Below are 25699 nucleotides of genomic sequence, written 5' to 3'. Positions count from 1 at the left end.
TATTAATCAAGCTTTAAAGCAATTTTTCTTAAAGTTTTCCCAAATCCCTTTGAGAATAACTGCGCATGTGAAAGGCCGTCTTACTTGCCCTTCCACTCTTCAGGGGTATTGCATGAAAAAAAAATCTCCCAAATCTACTCTGGTCTTATTTCCTTCTAACTGAGTCCTTCCTCTTCTCAAACATGAACACGGTTTGCTTCTGCCGATTCTCAGGCATGTTCAAAGTCTACGGTGCGAGCAATGCAGCTACAATGCTAACACCAAAGCTAACTGCTGAGCTAACCGGATACATAAACACTAAAAGAGCGCAGGCAGGAACTAACAAGGAATCTACATGCACAGGGGTGTCATGTGAGCATGTCACAATGACAACCAATAGATAAGGTGATACCCCCAGAACTTGAGAGACAGAGGGGGGTCAGAGCAGGAAGAAAACTCTGACCAATTCATGCGCAAACTGGAGTTTTTACAGGCCTGCATCTCCCACAGAGATCATTTTTCTTTTGAATGCATAATTTACTACTACTTAAATGTATGAATTTGTCAACTAATATTTCATGTATTAGTTGACAAATTTATATACAACATCAAGGACTTATTTATTTAATGAGTTACATAAATATTTGTTTGTCCTTTTGGTCTGGATTACCTAGGAATCTTTTTCATTATCAGAACTTACTGAACAAAGATTCTTTGTATTTCCACTCAAATATCCAGCTCTTGGAATGCAAACCAAAGATATTTTGCAAAGAGGAACAGTTTAAAACTAAAACAGTTGGCATTAAGTTTGCCAACTATCATTTTGTCAAAAAAAAAACAATCATTGTAACAATGAATATTATGTGATTTCTGTCACTCCTACAAGTAACGTACAATTAGGAATTATAACAATGAACAAGTTTGCTAAAAAAAACTTGGAACATGAAAAATCTTAACAGATAACTGCTTAAATCCATCCATCCATTTTCTCGCACGTCCATCCCTTGTGGAGTGCTGGTGTCTATCTCCTATCTCCAGCACTTAATGGGCGAGAGGCAGGGTACACCCTGGACAAGTCAACAGTCTGTCTCAGGGCAACACAGACACCAACAGGACAAACAACCTTTCACACACTCACACCTAAGGAGAATTTAGAGGCCAATTAACCTAACAGTCATGTTTTTGGACTGCGGGAGGAAGCCAGAGTACCCGGAGAGAACCCACGCATGCATAGGGAGAACATGCAAGAAAGACCCAGGGCAAGGATAGGACTCGATTCCAGGACCTTCTTGCTGCATGGCAACTGTGCAGCAAACTGCTAAAATATAAACAATAAATTGTTCAGGCTTTGCACCTGTAATCATTTCTTAGGTGTAAAAAGCTGAATGTAAAACATTGTTCAGAGGTAAAAAAAAAAAAAAAAAAGCTGACTACATCTACAAGGCAGCATCCATGTTTATAGAAAACACTGGACTTTAATCCAGAAGGTGGCAGCACAAGGTATGTGGTGGAAAACTACGAGGAGAAATTAGTAATACTTTTACCCCCAAACATGTGTGAAAGTAAAAAAATTACTAGTTTTCATGTGTGTTTTTTTTTTCATGTGACTATTCAAAACGCTGCGTCGAATGAAACATTTTCCACATGTCTGACAGGAAAAAGGTTTCTCCCCTGTGTGGGTTCTCATGTGAATAGTTAAATAATACAGCTCAGTGAAACGTTTTCCACATGTCTGACAAGGAAAAGGCTTCTCACCAGTATGGGTTCTCATGTGAAGTTTTAAAGTATGAAAACGAGAGAAAACTTTTCCACATGTCTGACAAGAAAAAGGCTTCTCACCTGTGTGGGTACTCATGTGACTATTTAAATTACTCAGCTGAGTGAAACTTTTTCCACATGTCTGACAAGAAAAAGGCCTCTCTCCTTTGTGGATTCTCATGTGACCATTTAAACTGGCTAATTGAGTGAAACTTCTTCCACATGTCTCACAAGGAAAAGGCTTCTCACCTGTGTGGGTTTTCATGTGAAGTTTTAAAGGTATACTATGCAACCGGGGTTGATTTTCCAGCGAGGCTCCCCCCAGAGGGCGAAAGTAAAAGTGCACTGTCGTAAAGATGCTCAGCTGTTCTGGTTCCTCCGTCAAGCCAGGCGCGGTTGTTTTGAGCTTAGCAGACAGGCGAACGCAACGAAAAGTGGAAAAAACGGCAGTACAAACAATGACTAACACAGTGCAAGTATGAACATGCACAGAGAGAGAGAGAAACCATTCCAATGCAGTGTTTCCCCTAGGAATTTGGGACGATCGGCGGAGCGGAGCGGGGCGGAGACAAACTTTGCACCGCTGACCGGCAGAGCGGAGCGGGGCGGAGACAAACTTTGCACCGCTGACCGGCGGAGCGGAGCGGGGCGGAGACAAACTTTGCACCGCTGACCGGCGGAGCGGAGCGGGGGGAGACAAACTTTGCGCCGCTGACCGGCGGAGCGGGGGGGAGACAAACTTTGCGCCGCTGACCGGCGGAGCGGAGCGGAGACAAACTTTGCACCGCTGACCGGCGGAGCGGAGCGGGGCGGAGACAAACTTTGCACCGCTGACCGGCGGAGCGGAGCGGGGCGCATATCGAGTTAGTTTTATTTTTTTATTATTATTTTTTTGGAATGTCGGCGAGGCGGTAGCGTGAGGGAAACCCTCCAATGTTACTTACAATCGCATCAGCAGAAACGCGAGGTCCGCGTCAGCCTTGCAGCCTTCTATGTTCACCCGTGTACGACTCCTCTCTCTGTCCAGAGCCCTTTTCCTCTTTCTTGCCTGCTCCAACATGGGCTTTCGCTGTTTTCTCGCTGGTTCCGCCATGATAACTGCACAAATATCGCCACTGCGCTAGCAACGAGCACACCTTTCACTGCGGGCGTGTAGCAGTTCTCGCCGTAAAGCAAGACCGACTCTCGTGATGCACACGAGACTACTGAGCCTGTGACTGCGGGCCGACTGCTCCTGCAATTGCAAGTGCGGTATTTCCCCCACAGACCACCAGGGCGGCCGAGAAAACCTTAGTTCAACCTGAAATTACTCATTTAATCATCCCAAACGGTATGGAACATATTAATTAACTGAAAAATGTTGCATAGTATGCCTTTAAACCATCAACATGAGGGAAACATTTTCCACATGTCAGACAAGGAAAAGGTCTCTCACCTGTGTGAATTCTCCGGTGAATAGTTAAATGACTCTTTCGATAGAAACTTTTTCCACATGTCGGACAGGAAAAAGGTCTCTCCCCTGTGTGGGTTCTCATGTGAATAGTTAAATAACACAGCCGAGTGAAACCTTTTCCACATGTCTGACAAGGAAAAGGCCTCTCCCCTGTGTGGGTTCTCATGTGAAATTTAAAACTATCAATACGAGAGAAACATTTTCCACATGTCTGGCATGGAAAAGGCTTCTCACCTGTGTGAATTCTCTTGTGTACATTTAAATTACTTACAGAGGAAAAGCATTTTCCACATGACTGACAAGTAAAGGGTCTCTCTCCAGTGTGACTTCTGTAATGCTTTTTTAAGTCATTCTTTGTCTTCCAGGATTTTCCACAAACATCACATTTTAAACATCCATTCTTTGTGTCAGTACGAGACTGAGTCTCTGACCAATTGAAGCTGTTTCCTTTTTGATCTTTGAGCAGCTTTCCTTTCATATCTCTCCTGTAGTTGAGATCAGTTATTGGTTCTTCTTCACATTCCTGAAGAGTAAAACATTCCATCAGAGCAATGGACTGCTCTCCATCCTGACTGCTGCAGACATCCTCCTGCTCCTGTCTAGTTGGTAAAGGTTCTGGATCCTGATTTTCATGTTCAAGCCTTAAACAATCAGGTTCCTCCTTTTCTTCCTCAATCAGTGGGGGTTCTGGGCTCTCTTGCTCTTCAATCAATGGTTCTGGTTCCCTTTGTTCCTCTTTAATCCACGAAGATCCACACTCCTCTTTTTCTTCTTTAATCAATGAAGGTACTGGTTCTCTCCGTTCTTCAATCAAAGGAAGATCTGGTTCCATCAGTTCCTCTTCAGACCACTGAGGTTCTTCTTCCTCCTGGTCATGACTGGACCTTCTCCTCTGGTTGCAGAGCTGTTGGATGGAAGAAGCTTCCTCCTCCATGGAGACATGTGGCTTCTGGAGGTCTGTGGGGACAAAGAAAGAGATCATTAATATAATTTAACTGATGACTGTCTAAACAGCCTGGTTGTTCCTGGAGATCATGGACTGTAGGCGTCACATGGTTCATCTAGAATTAGTTTGTTTTGTTAAATATATACGAAGCTGAAGTTTGCAAAGTAAAATGTCTTCCACACTGATTGGCAGCCCAGGTAAAGATAATCAAAAGTTTCAGAGTTTTATTCTAACAGCAAAACACTAAAAATAAAATGAACCATTAAACTTTATTAGCAGACAATTTTGTAACAGCCAAAGCAGAAAAATGTGAACAACCTTGATCCGCCTAAAAGGCAGAGCTGAAGGTATTGACAGAAGCGTGTAATTTAGCCAAAGGAAAAGTAGCAAACATATTCACAGACTCAGCTTATGCCCATGGAGTAGGTTTTCTGTTTGCTGCTGTTTGGAAACAAAGACGTTTCAAAAGGGCAGATGGCAGTGCAGTACTACATCAGGAACAGTTGAAGGAGCTGATTGCGGCAATGACGCTTCCATCCAAGCTGGCAATGGTCAAATGCCAGGCGTATTGTAAAGTTAATAACTTGATCACCATGGGGAACAACGTTGTAGCTGAGGCAGCAAAGTTGGCATCTAAGTGCCAGATGGCTATCTTGGCACCAGTGGTCACCTTGGAACCGATGGTGACACCAGAAAACATAATTTTGATGCAGCGGGAAGCTAGTGCTAGTGAGTACGCTCTCTGGGCGCAGAGAGGTGTGACAATGAGTGAAAACAGTTTGTGGAGATCACACAATGGACAACTGCTTGCACCAGTGCAATTGGTTACAGTGTTGATCTCAGAAGCCTATGGATTGGATCACTATAACAAAGAAAAAGTGGTGGAGAAACTGAAAAGAAAAGGTTATTGGTCACTGTACATGCAAACAATGGTGGATGAAGTTTTACTCCAATGTGAAATATGTGCAGAGAACAATGTTTGTAAAGGCATAAAATCACCCATTGGACACATTCCTGTCCCTGCGGGACCCTTTAAACATCTTGTGATAGATTATGTTGAGATGATAAAGCCAGTACAGGGGGAAAAAAAAGGTACGTTAGTGGTCATCGACCGGTTAGGCCAATGGGTTGAAGCCGTTCCATCAAAGACGCTGGGAGCAGACACAGTGATTAAATTTGTGACAAGAGACATGATTCCGAGATTTGGTATTCCATCTAAAATCAGTTCCGATAATGACTTGGTGCAGTCTACTATCCTCAAAGTCAGGGGATGGTGGAGAGGATTAATAGAACTTTTAAAGCTAAGGCAGGCGCGGATTCAGGTGGGGGCGCACTGGGCGCGCGCACCCCCCTTTTGGAGACCAAAAGTATTTTTTTAAAGAGCCCGAAATTTTAAACATCCGTCATAGAATTACGAATAAAAGCCAGTACCTGTCATTTAGAACGCACTGTGACGCCGGCGTGGCATAAATTGTCGTCGCAATCACCGATACTGCGGCCGGCATTTAGTGCCCAAATATGGGCAGTAATGATGGCCTGACGTCATATCCTGTGTTGTTTCTTAGCAGAGGCACTGCACCCACACAGCTGCGATAAACAACAATTATTTCGGATTTCCAGAGGATTTCACCATTGAAATATTCGAGAGGTATTGTTGAAGCAACAATGCCCACGTGCATGGCAGTTTGATGTTGCAATATGTTACCGTTTCACCGTGCCGTGTCTACGGTGAAGCACCCTCGGTGGACCCAGTTCGTTTTACCCAGTCAGGCGACCCCCACTTACTTATTACCTTGAATGTAGGACGCATAAAACAGACAAGTATGCTTTTAGTTATATTTTATCTAGGTAAAGACAGAGAAATAGTTACAGTCACACCAGCGCTGATGGGCCCCTGATCGGCAGGAGGCCTCGAGTGCTCATTACACAAACATTATAAAGGGATCTCGGGACACACCCATACAAGGGCGGTACACATCCAAACTGTGACATCAGCAGGGAAGCTGTGTCACCTCCGGGGTGGTATCTGATAGATATGTGCCAATCTTTTGGGTCAGTGCCATCTAAGTGTGCCATGCAGTTCTGGGATAAACAGCTCGTTCCACTTGACCTTGTTGATATCCTAACAGTCCCCCTGATGATGTGTCATTATGGCACATCACCAAAGATGATCAACCAGTGGAACGACAGCTCTCAGTCTGTCCCTCTCCCAGAACAGTCGGTCATTCCGTCCAGTCCAAGCAATCAATCACGTCAGCTTCCGGCTTCCAGAGTCCATCCATCTGTGATCTCCATGGCAGTCGATAGTGCGGTTCAGTCTCTGGGGTCACACAATCTCTGCTGGTGTGACTGAAAAGCACTTTGTAAAAACAGTCCAGTTGTCCGTTAGCCCCCCCTGTTGGTGTGCCCCAAAGGCACATCACAACGAAAACAGTTCCAAGAAAAGGGCCGGACAAAGCACAATGGAAACATCTTAGCATCAATCAGCATGAATACTTCATAATTCAGCCTTTTTTACTCAAGCCCACAGTCCAAGCATTTTATCTACAATTTAGGGTTCAACTATTCGAGCTAGGCCTGTTTTAGGTTCCTATGCGCACATTATTTTAAGTTTACTTTAGACTATATAAGCTAAAGGTGTACCTTAATCAAGGCCAAATTCGTCTACTCTACCCCCACCCCAAGAAACCTCCTACTCGGTCCTCCACTCTCCATTCCTATGGACAACGATCCATCACCTTCACACCTCACAAATCCAAGAGTACCAGTAGGGGGCATCATAGGGCAGGCTGAGTCTTCATCACAAAAAACCATCTCTAAGAAATGGCAAAAAAGTGATGGAGCCCCAGTCAAGGGCACTCCCACTCTGGGCCAATCTGAGCGAGAAGACACCCTGTATTGAATCTAGAAATTAGCCTTACCGAGTAACTTATGGATCTGTGATAGCCATCAGATCCTGGTTCTCTATATAACAAAGCAAAAAGTTAGCAAGAACTGCAGGTCTTGGTGTGTGTGTCTGTAACAGAGAGTTTCCATTCTTAGTCATAAAGCCATAGCGATCATCATAATGCAACATCACAGTATAAACATCATAACACATAAGATCAAACATGGTGATGGAAGTCAGTGGAGAAGAGAAAAGATAGAAGAAAAAGTCAGTTTTGCGATATAAAAAGAGTCTGTACGTCAATAACGCAAGTAAAAAAACGTCAGGCCAGTCTGAGCACGTGGCAGACATGAATCTATTCGCGCATAAGTGGTCAGCTCAGTGTTCTTAGGCAACTGCTCCTTCATGGCAAACAGAAAGAAAAAACATAAAAAATCATAGGTCTCTGGCATGTACTCCCAAACTTCTTAAGTCCTCTTCTTATTCCTCAGCATGGACAAAAACGATTTAGTTGGATGGTAATGAGTGTCCTGTCCTTTTTCAGGCAATAAGCATTTCATCCCCAGGAAAATGCTCTGTTGAGATGGTTGGCAGACACCAGGCCTTGTTTACTGTTGGATAACAGAAACAAGGTGTAATTAGTGTTCTTATCAAGACTCCCAATCCTTCTGTCATTTACCTTCTTCAAACACTTTCACATCCAGATATTTCCGTTCACAATTATTATGCTCTTATCTTAACCTCCTTTACTGTAATCATTAGATCTTGCATTACTCTTATATAAAAGAAAAATCTGAAAGTTCAACGTTATCTGCAGCAGCATTTCTCTATAATTCTTTCCCATGTGTGTCTCACCTTACAATTGTCCAACAGTTGAAAAGATCTCTGCAATAGAAATTTATCATCATATGTTTCATGGCTACTGTGACACGGTTCATCTCAATTTATCTAGCACACAAGGAATTGTATTAAAACCTTTCAGAAACTTCTTACTGAACCAGCTCCAAAATACTTCACATTTTTCTAAAAAGTCCAACAGAAAAACCCTTAAGTTTGTAAAAGAAAGCTCTACTATACATATTTGCAGAATAATGTTGTGATATTAATCAGAAGCAGCCCTATGTACTTCTTGTCTTATTTTGAAAAGCTCAGCTGAGAAAAAGGAAGTGTGTGCATGCCCCTCGCCCACACGGAGTTGTGATTGGTTGCTATTCAGGAAGTGGGTGTAGCCCAGGGCGGAGACAGGAAGTAGTTCTGTGAATCAGTTTCAGCTTGACGTGCATCAAACAAAAAGACTTTTAGTTGAATGCGCCCTCCACCTGAAGCGAAGAGCAATTCTAACCCCATTAATTCTTGATTTTTTAATCACTTCTGCTTGTTTTAACAGACAGCTTTTGTAAGCGACCCTGGTTTTATCTTATGTCCCCCTGTATGAATCTTGTTTGAAACAAACCTTTAAACTGTAGTATGCTGTGAGCAGTAAGTCATTGTTGCTTATTAGACACATCGCCCCCTGACCATGTAAGTAGCTCCATACTGCTCTAGGTCTTTAAACCTTTTTCAGTCTTTCAACATTAGTTTAATTGATAATACATCCAAGCATAATTATATCCCCAAGTAAATCAACCCTTTAACAAGTATCTAGTTCTTGTTCTCATGTGTTTAGTTTATCCTTGAAAAACTTTAAGCAGACATTACTCCGAGTGATTTTCTTACATTCTCATACATTTATCCATTATTACTACTGTTGCTTTTTCTACAGTTTGTCCAAATTTAGGATCTGTGTTTTGTTAACTTATATCACCTAGTGATCTATAAATCCGTATTTTATGTTTACACCGTCTTGTCCCAGCAGATTAAAAATTCCCATTCTAGAATTTGCTTTTTGTTTCATCAATCACTGTCTGTTGTGATTATTGAAGAAATTGTGCAGTTCCTTTAAACCCTCTTAAATATTGACCACCCGTTGGTAAATGATCAGCTTTAAGTTTTGCCCTTCTTCTAATTCTTTGTTTAGCCTTAGTATCTGCACCTTAAATTGACGAATAGTGGAATTCTTTGTATAAACACTTCTCTGTGTCCGTATTTGTTTTGGCCTCTATAATTTTGTTCTTTGCATTTTAAGTGTGAACCTGGTCAGGATAGAGAAAGTAATCTCCGATGCTCCTTTTGGCAACCCCAGCAAACCCAAAAACAAAAATGTTCACTGTCAGTGTTAGGTTATAGGTAATCCCTGTGGGAACACGACGTCGTCTCCTTTGTTCAACCTGGTTCCAAGCGCCTGGGACATCGAAACACTCCACCACCTGCGACAAATCTCTGACATTTTCAAACCACAGCAGCCATTCCTGGGTGTCCACACCCCCTGTCTGAAATGTCTCTCGTCGTAAGCCCAGGCTTTCAGTTTATCTCCTGTTAAGTGTCCCCCTTTAGAGCCCATTTACCCCAAAGAGTCCAAGAGTGTGTTTTAGGTGCGTTTCCTGAACGCCAACCTCTCCATGTCATGTTCGTGAAACCTTGTAGTTGAATTCCATCACCTGTGAAGCAAAGCAGTCATGCATAGTCTTGTTAGCACAGCAGGACCTTCACTGTCTGATGCCATTGCAGCTCTGATGTTCCTCAGAGCCAACCTTCATGCATTGATATCATGTTGAAGCTGTTATCCTTCCTCATCATCTTGTGTCCAGGAGTCACTTCTGCTGTCCTGACCAGATACCAAATGTCCAACTAATCTAATTGACCTCATTACTTTTCTGCATGTACAAGAGGACGATCGTTAGATTATCCTGGTCTAAAAGACCACTAGGTTAATAGATGTCTAAACTATATTTATGTGGGTTTATTTCTTCTGGATGTTTTAACATTTAGTTAAAGAACAATTATTGTGCTATTTTGTGTTCAAACAGATAGTTGTTAAGTCTCCTCACACCTTTTAGGTAACTGCGTACAATTCCAAACTATTTACACTGGTGCTTTAATCCCTAATTTACCCAAGTTATTTATTAGAATAAGGCATTATTCTAAACTTGCAGTTTTATCCATTCAAGTCCTTAACCTTTGTGTTGCTTTACATCCTAATAATTAATTTCTTAGTTGCGCCTCTGCTTACTTTAAGATACCCAGTAAATGTTGTGCTCAAAATTTCTCCTTCGCTTGAACAAGGTTAAAAGGTTTAGAGTTTATTCTGCTTATATTGGAATATTAGCTTGCTCACTCGTTCGTTCATTCGTTTATGCTATTAACTGTTGCTGTAATGCCTACTTTAACTTTTTCGCCCACTAGTTTTTTAATGATCATAATTATCGCCCATTGATGTAATAGCATACATTGTTCTTATCGATATTCCTTTTACTTTTAAACGGCCCCTCTATGTAATCCCCAATATAAGTTGTCAAACCTTTTAGGTTTAGCATAATTACTTAAGCTGCTCTATGCTCTCATCCCGTAACTTAATATTTTGGTGCAAAATGGATGTCTTTTAGCGGTTCCCCCTATTTCTTCTCATGCATGATGTATTTTATGAAGCTTATTGTATCTTAAAGGTGCCTCTTTGAATCTACTTCAAAACCCCTTGTGGGGTTAATAAAATTCCAAAACATATTTATATGTATTTTAAATGATTTAAATAAAAACCTTGTTAGAAAAGTAAAAGAAAATCCTTCTTATCAGCGGCCCAAAATCTCTACCAGCTTTGTTTCCAGACCAGTACCACTTGTCCGAATGCGTTTGACCCTCTTATCGCTCGCTAATAACAGCTCTGACCTGAAAGAATTAACATCCTAGGGGTTTAATAATAATCTTGATTGCTTTTAATCTGAAAGTTTTTTCTAAGCGCATCCGCCAATATGTATGTTTCTAATGTGTGTTTTGTGTTTTAATTATGTGCAGGAAAATCTGATGTGAAATGCAGAAGGGGTGTCTGCCAACTCATCTTTTTTTTTTGTGTTGCGGTCCATTGAAGGTTTTCCGATGCGTCTGTCTTTTCCCCCGCAATTAGTTGTCCATTTTCAGTCCTCATGTCTCAGTTCAGCACCACAACATCGTTCCAGGACGAGCATTGTCCATGAATCTTCTTTCTCCAACCGTTGTGTCTGAAACCACAAGGAATTCTGCCAGCATTTTGCCAATATGGATTTTGTCCAAAATCAAATTGTCTAATAAAAGAATTGTCCATCTTCATCCGTAGTGTAGTGTAAATAAGTTGAAAAGAAAAAAATCAAAACAAAAATTACAAGAAAACTGTCTCAAAACAAAATCAACCACATCGTTCCCTCTAAAACAAAATTATTCTTGAAGTTCTTCACCTTTACCTCAGATCTTGATCCCTTAAAAATTTATCCAAGCAAAATATTTTACAGACAGTTCAACCTCTTTGTATAAGTTCATTAATAAAAAACATTTCTCTTAACTTTGTAGCATCACATTCCCCATTAAACCTCTATGCAGCTTCTGCAAAAATTACTGATTTTTTTTTTTTTTTTTTTTTCCCAAAATTTGATTAAAACTGGATTAGGCAGGAGTCAAGTACATCACCTTTTTCTCCGTCCTCTGGACCACTGTGGCACCGCTTGGTACTAACTTGTCTCTGAGAATGCCTAAAAAGAGACTAAAATCTCTCCGTTAGCACATTCCAATTATATATGACCAGGTTTCCTTGCAAGAAAAAAGCAGAAAACAGGATAGAAATGTTAATGTGAGTCAGTGGAGAGCGGAACAGTGGGAAGGGGTACATGAACAATTTCCAAAGCCACCTTCTTACCGCTAGAAGGATACTGAATACTGAATTGTACTTTATAACTAAATTTGCCTTGCCTTGCCAAGAAGGTCTCAATATTACCTGTCATAAGTTTGTTAAACTTAGCATAATTTAGTCACTTTTGTCAATCCCTGCACGTCCATTTTAGATCATGACTTCTTACCATACGGCCTGAAAGAGCTCACTTTCCAGAGTCTTCTGTCGGAACAAAGTGGCTTTACAGTTTCATCTCACATCATCTGAAAGAAGTAACTCAGAGAAAAACAATTCTGTTAGTGTATTAGGTGACAAAAGAAAACCTGGTCTTTCTAGTGTCCTGGTTCTTAACGTGATGTGTCTAAGTTCTTGGTTGGTCCAGGGGAGGTAGGAATCTCTCGTTCCTTTACTTTCATCATTTTGTATTAAAACTTCTCCTTTTCTTAAATTATCTGCCGAACAACCTTAAATTTTGTCACTTTTTTGCCGCTGGTGATGTAAAAATTAAGGCAAAGGAATCATTTAACAAAGAAATAATCAAAATACACAAAACAATAAAAACCCGAAAGTAAAAAGTCTCCCAAAGCGTGCATTATGTGTGTTCCAATATCTTATAGCATTCTTTTTGATTTCTTTCTAGCTCTTTCGATCATGCAAACTTAGTTATTAATGCTTTTCAATCTTAAATGGTCAAGGGTGAAACTTTAAAGCAACCATTTTCTCTTTCAGGCTTTTGAGCTTCTAGTGTTTTTCTATACATGATAAGAGTTTTCCCCGTAATTCAGCACATTGAGAAAGCTTACCCAAAAACAAAGAGATTAGAAGTAGAATCTAACTCTTCACAAGCTGGCTTTATTTCATTCTTTCCCTCTGACATAGTTTTCGTGCCCCCAGGCCAGAACACACAGACCCAGCCTTGCCATAACATTCAGATGTTTACATCATGGTCAGATTTGTTTATCATATCTATTGTCCTGTTTCAGATTAAACTGACCCTCTGAGGCTTGCCTCAGCTCAGCATAACTAATAACATCAGATGCTTTTGTAACCGATGACATGCTTAATGTGGCCTTGTGATATCTTGACACTTCTCAAAATTTCTCATTAGCTGCATTCAAATCCCCAGTAAAAAAGAAATAAAATAAATTAATACAGAACCCTTAGAAAAGCAACCATATTTAGTCCCATACAGTTTGTTTAAAGCAGTTTGTCTCATCTATTTAAATCAAAAATCATGTATATCTTAGTGCTCTTAAATTCTTCTTTTTAGGCAGCTGTAAAATCCTTTTCTCCCAAACATTCTCCCATATGCTCCCCATATGCTGTTTGCCATTTTATTAATGTTCTAAAATTACAATATAAAAGCTTTTACTCTGTTATTATTTCAGCTGTCATGAATTCATTGACAAACACAAGCCAAATGCAATCTAATAGCATAACTGAATACAGCCCTAACGCCTCTGGTTGCTGTACTGCATATTTAAGCTCCAAACAACAAAAACTTTTATCCCCAGTCCCAAGTATTTCTTACAGCCCTGGGATATTTTCTGTTTAAGACACGTTAGCATATCTCAGTGTAACAATTTAATTTGGCCAGATATTTAATGTTAAAAAAACTTTGTTATTTAAATCTCTCTTTTACTTTTACCTTTTTGTTAACCTAGTCCATGCTTAAAATGTCATTTGAATTACGGAGCTGCAGTTCTCCCAAAACAAATGAACATTCTGAAACCATGAACATCACACAGACGAACGTTTAGTTACATACGATACACAAATACATACATTTACATACAAAGATGACATTCAGACAGACAAACACGTGCAGGCCTGCTTTTTCTGACTGTCTTAAATAGTTCTATGTTTTTCATAGTTTTTAAACGTCTATAGCAACGCCGAAAGATGTATTTTCAACGTGTTAAGTTCCCGCTTAGTTTAAAAGTGGAGAGCTTGCGCTGGCTACGACCCCCGAATGTTTCGTCCAAACACGGTTTTACTCTTCAGCCCCGCAAGGATACAACTCTGTGTCTCGCAGACACCTGGACGCTTACCCCTTTTTGAAAGTTATACGTTGCATTTAATAGTTACGAACAATTTTATCCACAACGGAAGTCCCAGTCGGTCCCTACGTAAACGCTTCCCCGGTGCAACGCCCTTTTAGTTCCGTTTCCGTTTCCTTTTTATTTTTTATTTTATTAAAAACTTTCGCTTTTCTTTTTCTTATTAATCCAACTGCCCCGACCAACTGGTTGCACTTTGAACACCCCCCTGCGCCAAAAAACCCCCAAAACAAAACAAAACACAAATACATTTATCTGTAACCTCACTTACACACAAAGACCCATTTGCACACACACACAGACACACTCAATATCCGCGGATCCAAGCAGTCTCTCCCCCACTCACTCTGACTCAATAATCTCATTTCAACAGACACAATATATTGTACAAGACATGACGAAGGCAACAATATCAGACAGACAGCTTGCGCGCAAACTTTCAACATTCTGTTCACATATGCTGAAGCCGTCTCCCCTGCCCAACGTGTAGTGTCATTTAAAAAGGCCAGAATCCGTACTTACTGGATAAAAATGTCCTCAATGTGCTCCAAAGTTGCCGTGCCACTGGGGCCAAAGGAGCAGCTGTTCCTAGTACGTCAGTTCCAGCAGAGACTTCAACCGCATGTACCTCTTGTGGTTCCAGGTATGCTGATAAGCCAGTCCTCACATCACCAATAGCCAATACATACCCGCTTAAAGTCTCCACGAATGCTTGGATCCAAAGGTGCGCCCCTTTTCTGGGATCAGGGAACATGTGCCTCAGATGAACGTTGTCAGCACATGAAAGAGGGCTGTAAACAGCTGCATTCACCTGTCCTGTAGCACTGTGAGTCTGAAACAATGGCAGTTGCACACTTTGTTTTGTTGCAGGTAAAGAAAGATCAGTTTCGCTAGAATGCAGGTTACATCTGGGTCTTACGTCACAGCTTATCTGTCCCCCACATAACACCATACCAGGCACCTGCACCGAAGGGTCTGATGAAGTCACCACACTCCTGGCCTTGGATAACAGTTCTCCCTTATCACCATGCAGATTGTTTTGCATAGTTGTGTACTTACCTTCTTGTTTGAAAGAAGATGATTCCCTTACCCCCTGCAGATTTTCACTCTCTTGTTGTTTGTCGAGGCCTGAGAAGCAAATGCTGAAATACAGTTCAGTTAGTTTTATCAAGCCTGCTATTTTGATGTCCTCTTTTTGGTATTTTTCTCGAGCAAACTCACCTGCATCACCCGTTTCTACTTGTGCTAGGGCTAATCTATTTTTTAACATCTGCAAATAGTAAGTGCACATTTTGGCCTCTGGTGGTGACCCTTCTGTATCACCAAAAACCCCGTCTCTTCTCATTTTTTCACACCACTCCTCAAATTGTTTTAAATGGTTTTCAGCATCTTTGTGTGGGAAGTTTGCCATTATGCTCCTTTTTCCTGTCTCCAGCAGTGTTCCTAAAGAACCCCCCTGGAGCTCATTTTCTGCCTGATTCTCAGCCATTCCAGCACTCACACGTCTTGGCCAACCTGCTGGGACAGCGTCCTGACCCCGGTCCAATGAGAGCTTATTTTTTATCTCTCAGACACCAAAACTTATTATGTTCCTATATGCCTTATTATTGTGTTTTTACACGGCAGTTTCAATGAGCCAGTGTACTCAGGATGAGAAGGCCCTTACCCTTCACTTCCACGGCTCAAAGATAGTAACGTGTCTCACACACACACACACACACACCCACACACTTTCTGGCCAATCTTTAGTTAACTCTGTACGTACTTTTTTCAAATACCTTTGGATTGGCTGCTTTTAAAGTTCTTTAAGAGAACTTTTTTGGAACCATTGAAACCAAAAATCCAACTCTTATGCGCTCTGTAGGTACCCTTTAACTTACCTTTTTCAAATATCTTTGGATTAGCTGCTTTTAAAGTTCTTTAAGAGAACTTTATTGGAGCCATTGAAACCAAAAATCCAACTCTTACGCGTTCTATAGGCACATATAATTGGATTAGCTGCTTTTAAAGTTCTTTAAGAGAACTTCTGGAACTATCGAAACCAAAAATCCAACTCTTACGCGTTCTATAGGCACATATAATTGGATTAGCTGCTTTTAAAGTTCTTTAAGAGAACTTCTGGAACTATCGAAACCACAAATCCAACGGCTTTTTGATCTTTTAAAAGCCACGCGTAATGGCGTGTCTGTCAGAATGGCTGCTTTTATGCTAAGCACAGAGGAACACGTATTTTCCTCTGTGCCTAACAAGGGGACCTTTTAAACCCTAAATTCTCAAGGTGCACAGTATTTTCGGAACCCTGGCCAAGGGTTCCCGGACTCTCACCTCTGTGACCGCACGCAAATCCCAAGTTCTTATCGACACGTTTGCAAACAATTATCCTCAAACCTTTCTCTCTGCCTTTAGTAGTACAAAAAGTCGGCCCTCCAGGAAGAAAAAGACACTAGGAGATGAATGAAATCTCCTTACCTTTTATGCGGCCGCACGCTGTGTGTTTTTCTTCCGGAATGACGTCCTGGCCGGAAAACGGAAGGTGGTACGCCGCCTTTTGGGTCCGGGCGGAAACACCATTTTGTTACTGTTTCACCGTGCCGTGTCTACGGTGAAGCACCCTCGGTGGACCCAGTTCGTTTTACCCAGTCAGGCGACCCCCACTTACTTATTACCTTGAATGTAGGACGCATAAAACAGACAAGTATGCTTTTAGTTATATTTTATCTAGGTAAAGACAGAGAAATAGTTACAGTCACACCAGCGCTGATGGGCCCCTGATCGGCAGGAGGCCTCGAGTGCTCATTACACAAACATTATAAAGGGATCTCGGGACACACCCATACAAGGGCGGTACACATCCAAACTGTGACATCAGCAGGGAAGCTGTGTCACCTCCGGGGTGGTATCTGATAGATATGTGCCAATCTTTTGGGTCAGTGCCATCTAAGTGTGCCATGCAGTTCTGGGATAAACAGCTCGTTCCACTTGACCTTGTTGATATCCTAACAAATACATCGGTTAAAAGTGGAAAAACATCACAAAAATAAGGAGACCGCTGCCGCAGCAGACAGATTCAACTCACATTGTTCCTTTTTGGTCTCCTTGCCTCAAACTGGTATGGCTGGATTTCGTCAAAAATCAGGTTGCTGTCAAGAAAGTCTTCTATATATTCCAAATCGCTTTCAGATGATGATGATAAATCCATGAAACTCCATCATTATCGCTAATTAATCCATGACTCTCTGCCGCACCGGTCTTGGCTATCTTGGATAACAGTGACGAGCGTGTTCTTCTTCTACTACTACTACTACTACTACTACTTCTTCTTCTTCTCTTTTTTTAATAGGGGTTGGCAAACAACTTTTAGGTGCATTACCGCCACCTTCCAGATTGGAGTATGGATCAACCTTAATCTTATATTCTCCCCACAGAAAAAAGGTATGATGATCGTTAGAAAATGTTGATAATGAGAAAACATGGGGTTCTCACAAGTTGTGTAAAGTTGTAAAGTAATGCAATTTCAGGAAAACTTTTTCCAGTAACGGGAAAGTTTAAAAATAAATTTTTGTTGCACAGTTTTTGAAAAGTAATGAAAAAAAGGGTGTAAAGTAAAAACAAAATAGTGGACATTGACACGCATACAAAAGTTATTGTGTAGTGTGTATTGTCTGATCTAAACCTTTTAGTGCCACATGCGTTTTATTGTTAAAACTAAGAATAGTCTCCTTTATGAAAACATACTAGGCTTAAAACTATTGCCAAGCAACTTGCATATGATGAACGATGAGAGTGAGAAAGAGATCTTTACATCATATAAAGATGATCTACCATCAGGATCAACATTCAGGCAGGAAGTGAGGTTGTGACACACAAAGTGGTCATCATCAGTGGAAAAACCCAGCTCTCTCCCTGAAATTCTAAGGATAACAAATATGAAATGCTACCCAAACATTTATATGATTTGTCACCTTCTGTCTACGAGTGCTTCTGTGGAACGTGCTAACTCAGGCCTTAAAGCAGTGAAAACTTTGCTGAGGTCAACAATGGGACATAAAACGTTTGTGGCTTTGCTACTTATGTATGTCCACCAGGACATTTATTTAGACATCAACAAAATCATAGACATATTTGCCCAGAAGCATCCTAGAGGGTTGACATTCATAAACCCATTATCATTGTCATCATAAAGTTAAAGGTGTTGTAGAAGAGAACAATATTCTTTGTCAAGTCTTAATGTTCTATTATAGGTTTATGGCTTAACTTCACCGTACATGTTCATTGGTTTAACTTACTTAAAAGATTTTTTTTCCTCAACATGGTTTATCTTGTTAAAATATGTTAAAAAAAATCCTTTATCACTTGAACTATACCAAACTGTTCTTAAGTCCTTGGGTCTTTCTAAGTATTTTTTTTCTTAATATAGTTTATATGGTTAAAATATATTGTTAAAATACATGTATATTTTTAAAACTCCTTCATCACTTGAACCATACCAAACTGTTCTTAAGCCCTTGGGTCTTTTTATTTCATTTTCTGTATAAATATCATTTCTGGAAATAAAGAAAATCTTTGTTTGATTAATATTTGATAAGGATAATTTTTTCTTCAAACTACTTTTTAACCTTGTGCATGCTGTAAAAAGCACGAGATTTTGACTTAAAAACCCATTTTCAATTACAATAAGGTAATCATGCTAATTCCACTTATGTTCATCCATTAAAATTATTATCAATTAAAAAACCCTTAGATGAATAATTAGGGTAGTGTGAAAGAGTAAAGATGGGATTCTTTGGTCATTTAGCCTCACATTGTCTCGACCCCATGACCCTTGACCCTGGACCCCATGACCCTTAGGTGCGCACCCCCCTTTGAAAAATCCTGGATCCGCCCCTGTAAGGTGAATAAAATATCTCCTCTGGGAGGAGGCCTTAGGTTCCAACTCTCAAAAAGCAAGACTCTGCTGTCCACCTACACCTTAAGGACAAAGGACACTCTTGAGGACCAAAATGTCCACATTTTGGACAAAGAAGACAGATGGTTTGAAAGGGGTGTGAAGGAAGCCATCTACTTTAAGAGAGAGAAACCAATCTTAAACAAAGGAGGAGGCCTTAGGTTCCAACTCTCAAAAACTTACAACACAGCTATAGGATTAATTCCAGCCAATCATCACCTCAATTCTCACCCTCATTTGGGTGATCAAAACATTGTTCCTTTAAGCCAAGCCAATACCGACCCTAACGACTCCTTGTTACTACGGGGTGGACCTGTTTCGGTTGAATTTGCATGTTATCTAAGCCATTACAAGGCCTTTGTTAGGCAGAAGTATAAAGCTTGATACTCATCATTACTCCAGACTTTTTGAATTGAGAAAGCTTCCTGGAGAGGAAGCGAAACGTCTTCAACTACGAAAAACAAGTCCTGTTGCTTTGTTTTTTACTTTTTTTGGAATGTTTAAAAGTGATTTATCCTGAACTAACGCAGAAATCACCTCAAACATGCAGCGCTGTGCCATATGAGCGCATGCAGCACCTTTTCTCTGAACACGTGACTCAGACTAAAGGCCACCATTGGAGGATGTTAGTTTCAGGGACAGACCTAATGGCCGTTTCTCAATATGCGTTCTTGAGCGTTCTCGTGACACGTCATCAGCCTCAGCCCGAGCACTGTTCCAATTGCAGAGAACGGCAAACCGAGAACGCGCCGAAATCCTCGGATGTTGTTCTCGCCCGCCCTCTTTATTGAGCCTGCATCAGAGCAGACTTGTGCGTTCTTCAGACTGACCGCTTGCCCAGAATGCACCGCGGCCGCAGCTTGATTCGAGACGGCGCAAACAGAGCTTACAGCGGTAAGTAAAAAAATTCCCTTTTCTGCTGCTGTTGTTCAAAAGTACATTTTAAGATCGTTTAAGGCGAGAACATTATACTTTTAAAGGGGAAGTCCGGTCAACAAGGAAAAATCAGGGTATCATTAGATATAACTAAAACTAATACGTTCATGGTTATTTAATGAACTTATCTTAAATCAATAAGAAAATAAAAACATAAATTGTCGTTTGAATCACTGTGTATGGGGGCTGACATTACTGCCCATATTTGGGCAGTAAGGGGCGTTTGACATCACATCCTGTGACGTGGAAAAGCGGAAGCGGCGACAGCATTTCTCTCCGCTTTCCATGCAAAGTCAATAGGAGCCGTTCTACACAGCTGCGATCATCAATAATTTTTTCGGATTTCCAGAGGACTTCACCGCTGACATTCCCAAGAGCTATTGCTGAAGCAACAATGCCCACGTGCATGGCCATCGGATGTTCCAACACAACTGGTAAAAGTAGAAAAAACATTGCTTATTTCAACTTCCCGATTCATGAGCCACCGGGCTCGTTGCTGGATTGCCAACTTGAAGAGAGCGGATTTGCCATCTAACTTCTGGCCACAGAGAAAACACGTCATATGCAGCGACCATTTTGAAGAAGAATGTTTTGAACATGACATGAGAGTGAGGATTTTCGGTAAGTTATTTTTAAATTTTAATTTTTAATTTAGAATTTACGGGGATGGTTACCGACCAGAGGGGCGGAGGGATACCACATGTGATGTGGTATCCCTCCGCCCAGCATGTGCTGGAACGCTTTTATATTTTAATATTTATACAATAATGACCACCTGCCCTATTTACTAGGGGGCAAATATATAACTTAAGTCACTTCAGCGCGATCTCTCCTCCGCTGTGTGTGTGTGGTTGTGTGCGCTCCGCTGCAGCGCCGGTAAAAATGGGAGGTGACAGTACTATTCTTGACCAAGATGGATTCCTCCACATAAACATGATTAAATGAGAATTGTTCATAATTAAAAAAACTTATAATTTTTTGCACAGTATGTAGTAGTTTTATATTTAAAGTACTTTCAGCAGTTTGAATTCTGATTTTGACCGGACTTCTCCTTTAAGCTTCCCTATGTGGCCCGTTTACAGAGTTAGTGCGTAATTTTAATAAAAAGTCCGATGTTGAGCGGAGCAGAGTGACCCGCAGACCTCCGAGGGAAACTGCAGCCAGGGCTGATGTCAGTCTGTTTTTAGTACACTTCTGTCGGCCAAGTAGTGTGCGTAGTACCGCTGGTTATGATTTATTTGTTTTGTGTTTATCTCATTGACGTGTGTTGCTTTATTAACTTAATACTTGTTGGAATAAAATGTAAATGTCTCCCAAGGACGACAGCAGCATATAAAATTAATAAATAAATAAAATCTACAAATGTTTTTCCTATCTGAGTTTCCTCTGAGTAAGGACACGAATAAATGAGAGGAGAAAGAGGTTAAGAAAACAATAGTAATAATAGTAGCTATATGAAAAAACAGACATTTTATAGAAATGTTTTATCTTTGAAACAGAATGAAGGTGTAATATATATAACAAATTAACAGCTACTAACATTTAAAACAAAGAAATAACTCATATTAAGATCTTATACAAATAGACAACGCCTATAAACTTACAATTAAAAATAGTTGGAATGGAAATGAATTTACTGATTATTTAATGTATTTTCACAGGTGGTGAAAAAAATGAAACGAAGCAGCATGTGAACATGACTCCAACTGATCTACGTTAGGTCAGATGTAGTCATGTTCACTTAAACATGCAGCCAGCTGGAGCAGCTCCCTGTCTTCAGCCACCGGATGGTCATCCTCCTCTGGATCAACCGTCTCGTCCTCCACGTCTAGCTGGTCCCCTGCCTCTATACAAATATTGTGGAGGATGCAGCAGGCGGTGATTACTTTTGGGGCAAACATCAGGCAGACCTACAGCGCCCTGAAGAAGATGGAACGCCACCGTGTCTTCAGACCACCAAAGGCACGCCCAATGATATCTCTCACCCTGGTGTGGTGTCTGTTGTAGCGTGCCTCCCCTTGACCTGTACCAAATATAAAATTAACTTGTAATTTAGCTAATATGCTGATATGTCTTAATCTTCTATCCAATTAATATAATCTATGTGTCAATTGTGTGTCATTGCTGGCTCTAAGTACAAGAAGGTAAGAGATCTTACTGGCAAGCTGTTTCCCTATAGGATGCACCGCAGGCCAGCCAGCAGAGGGTCAGCAGCACCTCTATCTCCTGTGGCCATCCATGGGCCTTCTGGATGGACAGCAGCTGAAGGAGGAGGACGATGGTGGCCCTGTTTAGCCTGAAGGCTGGTTTCAGGTCCCCTTCATTAAAAAATATTTGGAGGATTGGCACAGAGGTGTTTAGTTCAGTTCAGTTTATTCGAACAACAAAAACAATATAAGATGTGTAAATACAACACAACACAATGAATACATAAACCATAATAAATTGTTCGAAAAGGAATGGGACGAAGTATAAACTTTTAAGTTTCCCATCCCTAATGATTCAAGTGACCTAAGTTGCTCATTTAACTAATTACATTCACTCTTCCATATTAATCTACCTGTTTTTATCTTTCCTCGTCTACATATTTATCCAAAAGTAATTTTTTGTACCTTCTCTTAAACAAATTTATGTTCACACTCTGCTTTAAACACGGCTTTAAACTATTCCATAACTTCACTCCACTACTTGATATAGTTATTCTTTTCATCGTTGTTCGTACCATCTTTGTTCTGAATACTGCATCTCCTCTAAAGTTATATTTTTCATCTCGTTCTTGAAACAATTTATTTATATTTTTAGCCACGAGTTTGTTTTTTACTTTATACATTACTTGCGCTGTCTTAAATTTTACCAGGTCTGTGAATTTTAATGTATATAGCTTTAAAAATAATCGATTGGTGTGCTCTCTAAATCCTACTTTGCATATTATCCTTATCCTCACATATTTTGTTTCTGTTTCTTCCTGTAAATAAAAAATGCCAAATGTTACCATAATTGTTTGTTTCAATTGTCACCTTTTCACAGCATATAACTATATGTGCTTAACATGCAGATTATTATTGTTCTCAAGAAAGAAAAGGTAAAATGTATAGTAAATGTAACAAATAGCTTCCTTTCTCCGGTATTTTTACAATTTCACTGAAAAAATGAGCTGAACTAACTGCACATAATTTATAGATTAATCACTGTAAAGGTGGGCAGACATAAAAATATGTTTTTTTCCCTTTCTTAATGATCAATGCTGTGAAGGTCAGTAGGTGCAATGAAGTAGCTTAACTTTATTGTCATACTGTTTTTAATGTTAAAATTGGGTCTTCAATTTAATCATTTATAGAAAAATAGTAACAATTTCAACCTGATCACGTTTTTAATACCATCCTCAATGTTTTTTTTAAAGATAAAAGTAGGAAATAGGCTGTCAATCTTAAAATGCCTACCAGTTGGCAATAGATGGGTGAGCAAAGCCTGCCTTCTGAGCCTCCTCTGCTGCATCAATCTTCTCCTTGCTCGGATTTTCCTCCTCAACTGCATCACCTCCTCTTCAGCCTGCTGGTAAAGCTGACCAACAACCAAAGCAACAGCAATATTGCTCATTTTGCTTCTACAAAGTGCTGATTTTTAAAGAAGATTCAATCGACTCTGCAACTACAACAATTACAACTCCCAACAAAGAAATTCCCCCTATTCCTGGTTTTATACCCACAGTTCTGCCATTTTTTTTAGATATTTTATTAGACTTTTTAGAAATTAATAAAAAAAAAAACGTTTTCAATAAGATATGATGGTGTAGTGTATAAATAGTTTTGAACGTTAAAGAAATGCTCAAGAGCTGCGGGTGTGATGACGTCACGAGTATACTTCTGTTTTTTTTTTTTGTTTTTTTTTGTTTTTATTGAAAGAATTATACAAACCACAAGGCAGCAAATCAGAAGGTGTTTCAATACAAAACAGAAATGAGAGGCATGGATGCAGAACAGCCACAAAAGGACAGACAACAACAAAAAAAGAATACATTGAAACCATTGAAAACAAGGCAGTTACGAACTACAAGACTGCTAACTTATGTTCTACAATAATGTTGAGAAGTTTTTTAGCAATAGGAGTCACCATTATTTTAAGGGCTTTTACATAGAGTAGAAACTCATTGGAAAAAGTACAAAATTTAGGAGGCATTTTCTTACATTTGGACTTATGTATGTATGACTTTCCAAGAATTATGATAGTATTTATCAGAAGGGATGTTTTTTTACAGTCCAAGATTAGACCAAAAATAATGTCTTTCTGACAAAAAAATCTCCAGCTGAGGAAAACTAGGTTGTAATCATATGAAAACATTTTGCCAAAAAGCATCAGAGAAATTACAGAGAAAAAATACATGGTCAGTAGATTCAATATCAGTATTGCAGAAGGAACAGCAATTGGTTTCAAATCCAAAACGCTTATGTAAAAAGTCATTGGAGGAATATATATTATTGAACGTACAATAATGAATTTCTTTCGCTTTGGGGGAATAGGAAATTTCAAAAACTGTGTTCTCAAACAGAGCACAATATCTTTAGGAAAGAATTCTAAGATAGAATTTTTGTAAGATTGAAATGGAAACAAGATACGAGTGAATAAGTAATGAATAGTTTTATTTTGAATTGGAGTCTCTCTGAATTCACCTATTAAGATTAGAGGAAGTTAAGGAAGGATAAGGTTAGTGGATGTTGATAAAACACTTCTAATCAAGATCAAAATAGAGTGTGGAATAGCTTTGGTAATAAGCTTGAATGTTTTTAGATTAGTAAAATTACCATATTTAGTACAGAAGTCATTAAATGCTAAAAGATGGCCACTATTATCTACAAGGTGAATTGGAGACCAAATACCATTATCTAACCAATCCTTATAAAATACAGACTTGTTTCTAATAGTAACATATCTATTATTCCAAATTGGGGTATTGTGTGGAGTAAAATTATGATTGTACAGAAGTTTCCAATATAAAAGGACTTGTTGGTGGAAGAGAGATAATTTGATGGGCAATTTTGGAATTAAGTAATCACATTTAAGTAAGAAATCAATGCCTCCCAGCATCTTAAAGATTTGCCTGGGGATATGAAACCAGATGTTATTTGTGTTTAAAAGTGATTTTAACCAGTTAATTTTCAAAGTTCCATTCATGAACTCAAAATCAATGGCTTCTAACCCTCCATCCTCATATTTCTTAGATAATAAAGTCTTTTTAATATAATGTGTTTTTTTCCTCCAAATGTAGTTGAAATTAATTTGATTTATTCTTTTAGTAGCTCTATTGGAGATCGCTAATGAATATGCTGGAAAGATACATCTTGAAATACTTTCCATCTTAGTCAAAAAGACTCTACCTAGTAAACTAATATCACGCAGCAGCCACAAGTTGAGCTTAGATTGGCAATTATCTACTACTTTCCAAATATTTTCATTTTCTCTGTCAGCATAGTTTTTGGTTATAGTAATACCTAAATATTTCACAGTAGATTTTATGGGTATGCCATAAGCTTCTGTTAGGTGAAGTTGTGTTTAAGTAATAGGCATCAATTCACATTTATTTAAATTGAGTTTCAACCCTGAAGCTTTAGAAAATATGTGAGTTTTTTCCAGAATCTTTGGGACTTCTGATAACTGCTTCATAAAGATGGTAGTATTGTCAGCTAGCTGGCTATTAAGTAAAGGCATACCAAGAGCATCTAAAGGAGCAATATTAGAATTTTTTATAAAAATTGAAAGCATTTCCACAGCAATTAAAAAAAGAAATGGGGAGATGGGGCAACCTTGTTTCACTCCGCGTTCTATAGTAAAACGAGGGGAGGTACTGCCTGGTAAGGAGAGAGCTGTTTGTGTCCTTATAAAGAGATACAATAATATGTCGAAATTTGGGACCAAATCCTAAAAATTTTAAGCAGCTAAAGATAAACGTATATGGAATCAAAAGCTTTATAGAAGTCGAGAAATAAAATAAAGCCATCATCTTTTATC

The 25699-nt window shown here is 39.6% G+C and overlaps 1 protein-coding gene across 1 annotated transcript in view; it reads right to left on the bottom strand.

The window, feature by feature from the left end:
- Positions 1-1205: 1205 nt before the first annotated feature.
- Positions 1206-25699, bottom strand: part of LOC118561426 (zinc finger protein OZF-like) — a 25864-nt gene continuing 1370 nt past the window's right edge. The window contains exons 2-3 of the mRNA XM_036133502.1: positions 3118-4147; positions 1206-2015 (exon numbers count right to left, since the gene is read on the bottom strand). Of these exons, the coding sequence (XP_035989395.1) occupies positions 1520-2015; positions 3118-4124 (1503 nt within the window). The 5' untranslated portion in view covers positions 4125-4147 and the 3' untranslated portion in view covers positions 1206-1519. The remainder of the gene's footprint in view (positions 2016-3117; positions 4148-25699) is intronic.

The sequence above is a fragment of the Fundulus heteroclitus genome, unplaced genomic scaffold, assembly GCF_011125445.2.
Source record: "Fundulus heteroclitus isolate FHET01 unplaced genomic scaffold, MU-UCD_Fhet_4.1 scaffold_63, whole genome shotgun sequence".
Lineage (NCBI taxonomy): Eukaryota > Metazoa > Chordata > Actinopteri > Cyprinodontiformes > Fundulidae > Fundulus > Fundulus heteroclitus.
This window is presented reverse-complemented; position numbering and strand designations above follow the sequence as displayed.